At 44.9% G+C, this 12,259-nt stretch overlaps 1 protein-coding gene across 2 annotated transcripts in view; it reads left to right on the top strand.

Annotated features, from left to right (window-relative positions):
* Positions 1-12,259, top strand: part of WTIP (WT1 interacting protein) — an 83,032-nt gene that overhangs the window by 63,498 nt on the left and 7,275 nt on the right. The window contains exons 4-5 of one of the 2 annotated variants that reach the window (XM_075714873.1): positions 667-780; positions 10,862-10,924. In XM_075714873.1, coding sequence (XP_075570988.1) covers positions 667-780; positions 10,862-10,924 — 177 coding nt within the window. The remainder of the gene's footprint in view (positions 1-666; positions 781-10,861; positions 10,925-12,259) is intronic. The other variant, XM_075714874.1, reaches the window with a different exon arrangement.

The following is a 12,259-nucleotide window of genomic DNA, read 5'->3' as shown; positions in this document are numbered from 1 at the left end:
GTTAGAACTGAATTGGGGGGGCCTGTGTGTACATGGTTAGGCTTGCAACAGCAGGATGATCTTTCTGCGGATTCCCAGGGACAGATGTGAGGAGTGGATCTTTCATTGCTCACAGCCCTGCCAAAGCAGCAGTGGTCTCAACAAGCCCTTCATTTGCCCTCTCAGCAAGAGTCATGCTGATGGGAAGCAGCTGACTTGCAAATGGAATGCAAAGGCGGAGCAGGGGTGGTAGTGGGCTGAAGCCTCCCTGCTGCCTGCAGGAGAGCCCGTCCCCTTCCCACCCTCGACAGGCAGCACGGGGCAGAGCTGAGGGCTGTAATTCTTGCAGAGCTCTGTCCATCCCCACTGCTGCCTCTTGTGTATCCCATTAATCTGCCGCAGGTGCTCCTTCCCCATCATCCCTGGCATCGTACTGGGGATGTCGTGCAGGCCAGGCACGACGCAGAGGCTGCAGTAGGTCCCGCTTTGGGACTGCAGTAAATAGCACATCAACGATGGGCAGAAGAGCTGAACTGGTTCTTGCTGTGAACCAGTCAATGTAGGAAATTTTAGGGAAGAATGGATATTATTTATTGGTTTCTCCTTACTGTAACTGTTAGGAATCTTTAACATCCTATAGATGTCGGCATTTTAATTCTCCTGCAGTACTGCTGTTTTCGGTGTCAGAACAGCTCCTGCCGGAGCAGAGTCTCCAGAGCTGTGGTTGATGGCTCGTATGCGATACCTGGTTCTTTCACTCCCACTCAGTCAAGACAGATCAGCTCTTTCTCTCTATCAAAGGTGATACATGGAATTCACTGCCATATTACGTGTGGACCTTGAGAAGAGCCATTATCTGATCCTTACAAGTGTTTGGCGCCTGCCGTAAGAGCAGGGCTCGCCCTCCTTGGCTAAACTGGCCCTTTCGAGGTTCAGCCCAGTGCTGGTGCCTGCCGCTCCAGGGCGTGTCGCTTCCACCCCAGAGGCACTTGCACTTCAGCAGTGAAACGCTGTGTGGGTCACATTTTTTAGGAGAGCTCAGTTGTCACTTAAAGCATAGCAAGTGCCAGAGAGCTTTGGCTACCAAGTTGTTTCAAAAAAGTCCACCCGTAAAAGTGTGACATGAGGAGCCGCCAGCGTCAAGCATTCAAAATCGGGCCCTTTCTTTGAAGAGTGCTTTTGATATCTGGACAAAAGGTGTTAGAGAAACGTAGATGTTATCATTCATTATGAGCAATTTCCACTGCGCAGCCATAAAGCTATCCAAAGCGCAGATACACCCATCAAAACCTTTGGCAGTAGCCGCAAGGTACATTCTTCTAGCAAATAGTTTTCCCACATGTTTGTTCTCACTGAGGGCACAGATTATCTTTCTCTGAATCAGGCGGCTTATTTTGCTCATTCTTTCCAGGGAAGAAGTGTTGGAAGTTTTTAGACCCACTTGTAGAGTTGTAGGTGGGAAGCGATGCCACATGCCGCAGTCGTCCTCGCGAGAACGGCGCTGGCCGCCTGTGTGCGGGGTTGCGATTTGATGGGTGAGGGCTGGTAAACCCTTCCCGCCTGGAGGACATGGCGTACCTCTTCCTCCTTTGCAGTCTCCTGCTTCCAGCCCTGATTAGCTGCAGATTCTCTCAGTGCTTAAACCCAAGCCATATTGGCTAAACATAGTGAATGAATCAGATTTGAAAAAAAAAAAAAAAAATCCACAGATAATTCCACTTCTGCCTAAGCATGGTGTAGAGATTGCCTAATCTATGCAATTCCCAGTAGGAGCACTTCAGTAGCGATATTGCGTGTTACTGAGTGTAAGGAGTAAAAAGAACAAAACCAAACCCCCGAACTTTTCATTGCTTTGCCTTAGCTCCAGGGAAGATCCTGTTACTCTTTTTTCATGCCACCTTAAGGTAGCAAGTCCAGCAATATCCAAGTCTTGCCTCAGCCCTGTTAGGATAGTTATTTCATGAAAAGGAAATAAAACAAATGACAGTTTAATCCTTCCCTGAAAGCTCTTAGGACACAGATGGCTAACTAGCCATAACAGTGACACTGTTCCTGGTGAAGTGAACAAAAAATAAATGCCTTACTGTATAATAAATAATCCCAGTCAGATGTTCTTGTTCCATTTTGTTGATAAATTGCTGCATAATCATGGGTGAAGGAAAAATAGCTCAGTAATTTTAATTTGTCTTTCCTTTTCAATGCTTAAATATCATGGAAAGAAATTTAAAAGAAATTACTGTTTTTCTTGGCAAAAAAGACTTTAAAAATGTCACCAAAGCAGCCTGAGTCTTAGATCTATTATCTCTCCTTTTTTTTTTTCTTTTTTTTTTTTTTTCTTTTTGATAGGCTTTTCCTTTTTCTCTTGAGATAATGAACATTATTGAGTGGGGGTCCAGCAGAGGTTAAGAAATGAGAGAATTTCCCTCCGGGGAGGAGATGAGAGGGAAAATGAACCTCGTGACAGATGTTAGTTACATTGCTTAATGCACTACTGGAAGATACTCAGATGCGCTGGAAATAACCTATTACAGACACTACAAGCTGCAGTGCGTAGCATTAAGGTCATCCAAAACTTCCCCTTTTAAGATTATTTCTTTCACTGTCTTACAACTTTGCCAAATTTAATCATTTAGGCTGAACTTCTTTGCGCCAGGTTTTTGCCTTGGGCTAACTTTGCTGTCGTTGGTTGCTGAAAGTTTCAGCTAAAGCTGTTCATCCATGTCATGAGTAAGACTGGAGGGAGATGGGTCGCTTTGCCCGTAAATCCTCAGAGAGGAAGGCTCCAAAAACGTCGTTTTGCACATGCCATCCATAAAGAGAGATTTAGCGCATGCAAGCCTCCAGGAGGCCGTTGGGGGTCCCCTTTCTGCCCTTGCCAGCCCGGAGGGTGGCCAGCCCCTGCGATGGTCACGCGCTGGTGACGCCGCGGCTCCCTGCCCTGCCCTGCCCTCGTTCCCTCCTGCCAGGGAGAGGCAAGGGCTGAGGCTTGGCAGAGGGCAAGCAGCCCGCAGCCCCAGCAGAGCCGTGCCTTGCAGCCCTGCAGGCTGCCTCTCAAGTCTTCCTTCTCCTCTCCGTCCAGTCTCCTGGGGATTCTGATCCTCCTCTCCCCCACACCAGCGACTGGTGCCTGCTCAGGACGCTCTCCTCCTTGCTCCAGCTGTTGCCTCTTCGCTCCGCTGCTGGCCACTGCAATGCAAAAGTTGGCTACAGGGAACATACGGGGCCTCATCTTATATCCACAACTGTAAAACTCTCAATGGTTTTAAAAATGCAAAACAATCAGGGTGTGCAAGACTGGTAGGGAGGTGACAAATGGAAATGGGGGAAAGGGACAGGCTGTCAACGGAGGACTAGCTGGGTGATCAGCAACTCATGAGAGCAGGGCTTGCACCTTCATCTCCTGTAGCACCAAACACAACAAGACCCTGATTTGGGCCCCTGGGTATGGCTGCAATGTAAATATTAATCCTAACGAGGCTATTCTTCTCAGTTTGTGCACATGCTGTTTTCCAAGCCTGGCAGTGTGGGAAATGGCCCGTCCCACTTGCTGGGGCCCTAGGAAGATAGGTTTTTTTAGTGTAATGGAAGCTGATGTCAGCTGGAGTCAGAGGTTTGATTTTCCATCTCGGTGAGTATAAATGTTTGGAGATCCCCCTTGGGAGGTGAGCACTGGGACTAGAGCATTAGTCAGGGAGCCCGTTGCTGCTAAGTGAGACTCTCTCAGGAAAAACAGACTCAGTTGAAAAGGTAAATGATTAAAGTTGCAGCTTGTGTCCATTTCATATCTAATGGCAATCACAGAGTAAATGGAGTTCTAGATAGCTGTGAGGATGTTGTATTTAGGAGACTTGCTATTAAAATGCATGCTCCAGTCAGAGAAGAGACAGACATGGGTGTTTACTGATGTTTAACAAAACGATGGGATCAAAGCTTGGAAAGGGGTTTGCTGCAATATTCCTGACATAAAGAAGTGTAAGGAAGTCTGCAAGTGTTTTCAAGGCGCTGGCGGTTTAGGCTGGGACAGGAGGTGCTTTCAAATTCCAGAGGCGTCATGAATGCCGAGCGTTGCTGTGCTCCCAAATACTGTCACTGAAAACAAAGGCAAACAGATTATAGCGTGTTACTGTAATCAGCGCATGAGGGAGTGAAGTTCATGTTGTTACTTGTGTGTGTCTCGCTCCAGCCCCTCCCTGCCAAAAAAATTTGAATACTTTCCTTCCTTAGTTTTTCCGAAGTCTGTAGTTTGCCAGTGGTCCTCATTTTATTTTATGAACCAATTTGACAGTAATGATGATTAATTGGGGTATTCTGAATTGAGGTGTTGCATCCAACTTACAGATGGGCTTAAAATTCAAATTTCAAAATATTTAAGGATAGTAAAATATTGATTGGCTTCTGCACTTTGGACCTGAATGTGAATCAGCGTGAAGAGTGTGTAGAGCTGGCAGTTTGGGTTCACCTCTCATTGCAACACAGAACTGTAGTGCTGTATCCCGTATAAAGAAGTTACAAGTCCATTGAAGCTGGTGGCAGAAGTCCCCATTGACTTCGGGGTGGGGGGGTGTCTGGATTTTCTCCCAGGAATCCATCCCAGAGGACAAATTTTTAAAGCTAGGGCCCATATAAAAGTGTTGACACCACGGCTGAGAAACTAAGGGTGAATGCTGCAAACACTGCATGGCATGGCAAACTGCAGGTCTGCTAATTGAAGAAGATTGGTGTTTTGAAATAGGAGACCAGCTGGAGTCCAGGAAAATCTCTGAAGTTTATGAAAGAGCAATGCACAGGCGGTACCTAGACCTAGGTGATAATGCAGATAAACATAATGTGATGAAATGTCAATGTGTAAGCTGTATTCACTAAAAGGATGCTCAGCATTTCTTGAACTGGGTTATGGATTGTTACATGGGTCACAGGAATCACTCTCTGGGCCATGACAAAATAGACAAGGAAGGACAAAGATGGGGTTTTTTTCTGAGGTGTATCACTGTGGACTAGCTTTTGTAACTATCCCATACTTTACGTGTGCTAGTGGAATGTTTTGAAGAGCGTGTTACGAAGTCCAGTTGGTTTCATGCCAGATAGTCACTCCCCTATTTCCTCTTGAGATGGTGATCCAAAAAGTCAGATTATCCCATTTTTCTTAATAGTACATTGAAAAGTAAATTACAATAACTGAAGCACACTTAAAAGCTAGAGCTCTTTCTAATTATGTGTAACTCCTGCCAAACACTTGTAGGCAGACAGCATTTTTTTCTATGGGAGAGTTAGAAAAAAAACATGTGAGAAAGTGGTGCGTTTCCACTTCTGTAGTAAACGTTGGTATTAGTTGCTGTTATGTTTTGAATTGAAATCTTTCAACAACTGTTTTGAATAAAATCCAAATTTTTTTTCTTTTTCCAGGAAGATATGTTCTAATGTAGACAGTTTCTTTCGCAGTGTACATAATAGATGGTAGCAGTGACAACAAATAACCCACAGCAAGAGTGTAGCGCTGTGCAACATGAAGTGCTGGACAGTGCGAATCAGGTTAATGGATTCTGGGCTGTATGATACGATGCAGAGTTAAAGTTGTTGCTTTAGGCTTTTTCTTGAACGTTGTCACTGCAAAGCTTCCCCAGAAGTTTGTTTAAGGAAGATCTAGGTAAGAAGATCATTATTGGCTCTGAATTAATCGGACAGAAAGCAGCCTCGGCGAGCGCTCACACATGGGTCTCTGCGGGCTCTCTAGGAAGTAAGTGGCTGTTCCCTTCTCAGAGGCTATAAAATGCCTGACTGCTAAGGCAAAGTTAGCTACCAGCTGAATTCCTGATTTTTGGCAGAGTTTTGTGCATGGCCAGACCAACTGTTACCTCTGTGCAGAACATGAAGTCCCTCCTTGCCCTACCCACGTCCTTCAAACATAACAAAGTGGAAACGCAGAAGCAAGAAGATAAGCTGCTGCGGTGGAGTTTCCTCACTGGCAGCAAGACAGGGTGAAGCAACAGGATATATGACAGGGTTTCAGTGAGATGAAGAATAAAGTTCTGGACTATTTTCCTTTAGTTTAATCTCTGCCACCTGCCATGAGGCTCCTGTATCTGAGCCTGAGAAGGCCCTGTTTTGTTCAGTTCAGTTTAATCGCTGCATTTAAATATGTGTGTAAAAAAACAACAACAAAACGCCATCTGCATGAAACCAAATTTGATATTCTCTCCCTCTCCTAATGTGATCCCATGAATTTCTTGCATTGTTGTGTCCCATGTACTAAGGGTCCCATGCAGAGAGCAAACAATAAAGCAGCGAGAAGACAGATGCTCTGCTAATGGGAAACCAAGGAGAAGAGAGTCTGTGAGGGATTACAGGCAGCCTGGGGTTGGAATACATTAGTAGCATAGCACCCAATTCAGAAATTAGTTTTCAGAACTAAATGCCTGAAGCATTTTGGCAAAAACTCCTGATCATCCCTCTCAAAAGCCCTTAAAGCATAAAAGAGTAGGAATCTCAAGTCTAGGCCGAGCAATCGCATTCGGTGACTTTGCAGTGCGGTAGCAGTGAATTGTAGTTTTTACGGCTTCATACCATTACCGGGGCAGCAACTGCCACACCTACTAAAATGCAACCCACTTGATCTGCTCGCACAAACCTCTAGCAGGTTTTGAACATCCTCATCAAAGAAGAAAATGGGCCTGAATGAGATTCCAGGGTCTGTTTCCAGGAGGAAGGTTTTGTTTTGTTGAGTGTGTAACAGCAGGGAAGTGCATCAGCCTCTCCTTGGGCACGGTTAGGCATGCGAAGGAGAAGAAGTGACATGTCTTTTCAAAGACCTGACGTTGCCTAAGGTAGAAACTTTGGGTCCTGAAGCCTTTTTCAGGCATGCTATTTTCTGAACGTTTCTGCTTTTGAAAATCATGATGAGAACATCAAACTTGAAAAGACCCTGGGTAGACAACCAAGATTGGTTACAGGACTGAGGGCAGACAGGAGAAATTGTTTCTCATAGTACTTGGTGGGATTATCCTCCATGCATAATTGTTCATTATATGCTCAAAATTCATTGTTAATTTCTTTTGGATATATTGCACATTAGACAGAAGAGTTACAAACCCCAAGATTATCACAGGAGGACACTAACAGGCCTAAATATTCAGGACAGAAGGGGACTTGTTTTCCTCTTACATTGAAACAAAGACTCTTGGACAGAATCATTAGAGATTTTTTTGACTGTTTGATAATCAAAGTATAGTGGACAGGAAACAAAAGAAAAGTTCAGCCAGCCAAGTTGTCTACTTTATTTTTACTCTTCTGTTCTAACATAATTAACATATTTCTCAAGGTTTATTTAGTTTCCCAGACTCTTACTTTATGAAAGTATCATTGGGAGGCTTGATTACAAAGTCTTGATTCCTGCACATAAAGTGAGATTTTATTATCCTGGGAGAGAAGTCAAGGACAAGGTAAATATGGGAGAAAACAGTTGGGACCAAACTGAGAAATCAGGAAAAATAATGTACCAGCTCTTCGATGTGCACTTGTTTTCTTTGGTTTGGTAACTAACATCTTATTTCGAAGTCACAGAAGTGAGAGTAAAGGGTAACGCTTCATTTTCAGCTTTGAATTTCAGAGCTGTTCTTTTTATAACTGCTTCTTTCAAGATTTTTATATATGCTTAATAAGCATCTATAATGAATATTTGGGCAAGTTCAAAATTATGCTTCTTATTTGTCTTGGGTACAGAGTGTCTGTAGATTTCTGAGGGTTTCTGTCTAGTTTGAGATTGGTCTGTATTTACATCATCTTACTGGTCTGCCAACAATTTTTTTGTTGTTGTTGTTTTAAAAACTGGCACACACGAAACCCTTACAGAGTAAGGCTAGAATTGAGCCCAGTACTGCTTGCATCCCAAATGAAATTGTACATATAAAATACCATGTGTACAGGAAGCGTAGCTGTGATTTGGCTTCTCCACTAGGGTCTTGCCTATCAGCCTGTATTACTTCAGTGTTTCACCTCAGCCTGTTTTTCATGTCTCTAGACTGTGAGGGAGGGCTGGTGTGCACAAAAGCTCTTTTTCCCCCCTCCAACTATGTCAGTAATAAAAGAAGCTACAAGTCCGTAGAGCATAACCTCCTCTCCTCTTGCACTTACCTAGTTCACAAGCTCTGGGGGACCAGTGCGTCTTCTGCCCGGCCACGCCGGGAACCCACCATCGGGGAGGCTCTTGGGTGTGCCGAGAGATAATAAAGAGGCCATTCTGCCTTGTCTGCAGTCCGGAGCAAGCCACAACTTCTCTCTCGCTGCACACACAAGATTTGTGAAGGTTAATAATAATCAAGTGCTTGAAAGACAGAGGTTGCAGATTTTAATTAGTATTTTAAGGCTTTGTTTGTAAGCTCTGCTTCTAAAATTGAAAACTTAGCACAACAGCCCTGTTTGAACTCTCCAAGAGAAGAACAAACACTGCAAAGCAGTTGACAGGTGAGATACAAAAATGTAGAGAAAATCATTTATTGTCTACCTTTAAACACCGGTGTCCACAGTACTACCATAATGTAGAAAACAGTGCTGCTGGGATCTGAGGCCGTTACTCTTTTCCAGTCCAAATAGATATAAAGTCCAAGCAGAGCTGAATCCAAAACCCTGATCTCACTGAGTCAGGTCTCCAGTTTGTCTGGGATCGATACTGTGATCACAAAAGAGTGTAGTAGTAAAGAACAGCTCCCCGAGCCCATGAAATGTTTTATCACTGCTATTAGACTTACTGCCATTTTGCAAAGTCTTCTTAATTGGGTAATCCAGTTCTGGATGTGTTTGACAAATAACAATTCTCTTGTTAAAAACAAATCATGGTTTTAATTTAATAGGGTTAGTCATATGAAGAGTGATTTTGTGTCAGCGAAACCTTTCTTTCTGACAAACAGCGTAATTTATGACAATCTAGTTAGCAATAAATGACATTAATCTGACCACTGTACCATTCTGTTCCTGGGGAATAATGTTCCCTCTTAATCAATAGCTGGGTAAATGCCTCTTTGCATTCCTTATCAAATGACAGCCAGATGGTACTGGTAAATTCATTCCAGCAGGATTTTAGAATTAGCGGGGTTTGTACTATTGTTAATCCTCTGCTGTCTGCGCCACCAGGACCTACCCACCTGTTTCCAGTAACCCTCGAGTTAGCAACCTTAGGAAATAGTCTAGCCAGATGGTTACTCAGATACAGCGCAGCCAAGAAGCATCCCAAGCAGTGAGGCCTTTTCTCTGCATCAGTAAGGAGAAGAAAAAAGAATAAAAAAACCCAGTGTCTTGCAGAAATAGCCAGCTAGGACTGCTCGCCTCTGTGTTTGTTCCTCAATGCCCTGGTCTCTTGTGATGAAGTTTCAAAGTTTCTTAAGATTGCATGAGCTTTGTTCTTTAGTGCGTAGTAAATTTGGAGCTGAGGCAGCTGCCATACCATCATTTACTGACTTTCTGGGCCCGTCAAAGTGTCTGCGAGACCTTTTCCTTCATAATCGCTTTGTTGCATAGCAACAATAATTTTGTCTCTAACCTATTGATCTGAAATAACATGTAATCCCCTCACACCAATAAAAAGGAAAACATATGGCAGCTCTAGGCTGGGAACCACTGGCTTTTGAAGTGAGGGGGCAGTTAATCCCCACTAAACCAAGGGGGGAATGGAGCAAGCCATAAGCTCTGTTGGGCTGAGGCTCTGAGGATGCATTAGGTGCCTGAGCCAATTAACCTGTGCTCCGGGAGAGGAGTCCAGTTTACGCTCATCCGCCCCGTTCCTTGTCGTTTATCTTGTGCAACTAAAGTACATTTCAGGTGAGCTTTGCTACAACATCAATTGCTGAAATGAGCATCACTCTGCAATACCATACCAATAACTGGGCACCCCTTCCCTCTGGCAGGAAGGAGTGCACACGCAGCACTTGGCTTATATGGGACTGCAGTGGGTGAGGGTAAAGTTCAGCCGCTGCAAATACCGGTTGCAAAATTACATGGCTGGAGTTCTTCAGGCAAATGCCTGTTGCCTGTAGGGTAGTTGTTTGGTAGGTCAGTCAATCTGGCCCGATAACCTTGATATTTTTTTGTATACCTCTAAACACAGGGCTAAAGACAGAATTTGGCATCTGAAACAGGATCTGCTTTGGGGACACAAGTACAAAGTTAAGGTCAAGAACGCTCAGGCAGGGAACACAGAGCTTTGGTCCCAAGCCAGCAAAGTATGTCCCCGCTGCTGCGCCCCTGGCACCGAACCCGGAGCGTTGCTGCCCGGCCTGCCCAGCCTTCCCGTTTCCCGCTGCAGGCTGGAGCCTGGGCTGACGGCTGGGGTTTGTGTCATCTTTCTGAGGTCCCTCACTGTCGCCCACATTGTGTAGGGAGCCTGAGCTCCTGCAACTGGAATGTTAGATTTTTCCCTGGACAAAATGCTTGGTATCCACGAGGCAGCTAAATCCTCCTTGCGCCTGGCTTCCTTTTTCTAGCCTGCGTATAGCGCTGAGTGAAATGTAGGTCCAAAATCTGAGGTCAGTAAGCATCTGCTCCCTAATTTGAGCAGGAGTCGGGAGGCAAGTCAAGGCCTATGTTATTTACTTCCCCAGTAACGACCACCAAAATGCATGCTTGCCAAATAGGCTTCAAAAATAAAAATCAAACTTAATATTGTTACATTGGAAACTCAGTGGAAATTTTGCAGTGGGTCAGGAGGCCAAGCTGGTATCTGAGCATGCTGCAGGAGCAGAGCAAAGGCTTCTGCGTTACTGTCTCCCAAACCTATTGTATAGTTTGCCAGCATATACAGCACAGGCTGGAAAATAGCGCAGCATTCGCTTAAAAGGTATTTCTGCAGCTAGAGGAGTGGCTACTAATAATCCTTTCTTTTCTGTCATTTGAACAGTATTCAGGTTTTCAGCAAACGGCGGACAAGTGCTTTGTTTGTGGACACCTCATAATGGAAATGGTAAGAGAGCTAAATTCCTAACCGCGGGGTAGCTTGCTTTTCACATGTTTTGGGTAGCGCACTGTGAGACATTGTGCTTTTTCCCTAGTCAGACTATCCTTGCGTCTTCGCTGCTGTCAAGGTAATTTTTGAAACTGAGGCAATAAATAAAAATACTTTCATGCTTTGTTACAATTAAGCACAGTAAGTTGGGCTTCTTTCTACCTGAGATCATGGGAGGCTGTTGTTCTGCCACATGCCAGTTTAAAAAAAAAAGACAAACAGAATTTTAATACTAAAAGGGGAAAATACAGCACAGCTTTGTATGACAACATGGTAAAGGAAAACGGAGGCTGTGCTCCGTTATAGCAAGAATAGCAAGAGCTCTGTCAAGTGGATGGAATCTGGGCTAGAGAGGAGGGACATTATCGATGGTCCTGACGGTTGTTGCCCACTCTGTGACTTGCTTTATTTACCTTCTGCCACTTGCTCCACGTCAGTTAAAATTCATTATTGCCACTGGGATTTGTAGAGAGCCAGTAGCCAGAGTTATTTTTATAATAAAAAAATCAAAGGGCTATGGGTTGGGCCAGATACTGCTGGCATCACTTCAGTGGGTGAAAGTAGGAAGAATTTACTCTCTTCTTCCTAAGCAGAAATTCCCAAACAAAATGAAGTGGCGTGCACGTTGAAGAAGTGCAGATCATGTAGTATAATCTATTTCCTTCTTGCTTTAAAATGTGTACGAACCTCAGTATGCCTAACAGAAGTAGCTATCGCTTTGCAAACACGGAGGTTCAGCAGGAGCTGGAACGGGGACTTGACTAATGAGGATTCTGGCTCATATCCTGGCACCACTGGTTGGACAAGGATGTTGTTCGTTTTAGCCCAAGAGCAAATTTCTGGAGTTGTGTCATGCTGGGAGGGGGAGGGGCATGCTGACTCGCACGCTTTGAGCTGGCCCTTAATTGCAGAATCCCAGGCAGGAGTCCATAATATCTCGTTGGTGGAGCTCGGTAGCTGGAAGCTTGGCAGGTGCTTGTCTGCCTTTCTCCCATCAGCAAGTGTGCTCTGACAGAAGGAAACAGCTCTGGGAGCTCCAGGAATTAAGCAGTCTTATTTGGCTAATTCCTTCGTGTTCCTCTCCGGGAGCGCGCATACAACGAACGCGCCTGCACGGCAGCGGTGCCTGTACAGAGCTGAGGAGCAGAGAGCTGCCGCCCCACAGGCCTGGGCGCAACTGAAGCTGTTGCAGGCTGAACGTGCAGCTGAATTAGGAGTCGCCCTGTGCAAAGGGCTGGCTGCACAACCGCGCCAGGCTAACAGCGTGGGTACGTAGCTGTCCAGATAGCAACA

This window comes from Pelecanus crispus, chromosome 8 (assembly GCF_030463565.1).
Source record: "Pelecanus crispus isolate bPelCri1 chromosome 8, bPelCri1.pri, whole genome shotgun sequence".
Taxonomy (NCBI): domain Eukaryota; kingdom Metazoa; phylum Chordata; class Aves; order Pelecaniformes; family Pelecanidae; genus Pelecanus; species Pelecanus crispus.
The sequence above is the reverse complement of the archived record's forward strand: the minus strand, read 5'-3'. Positions and strand labels throughout refer to the sequence as shown.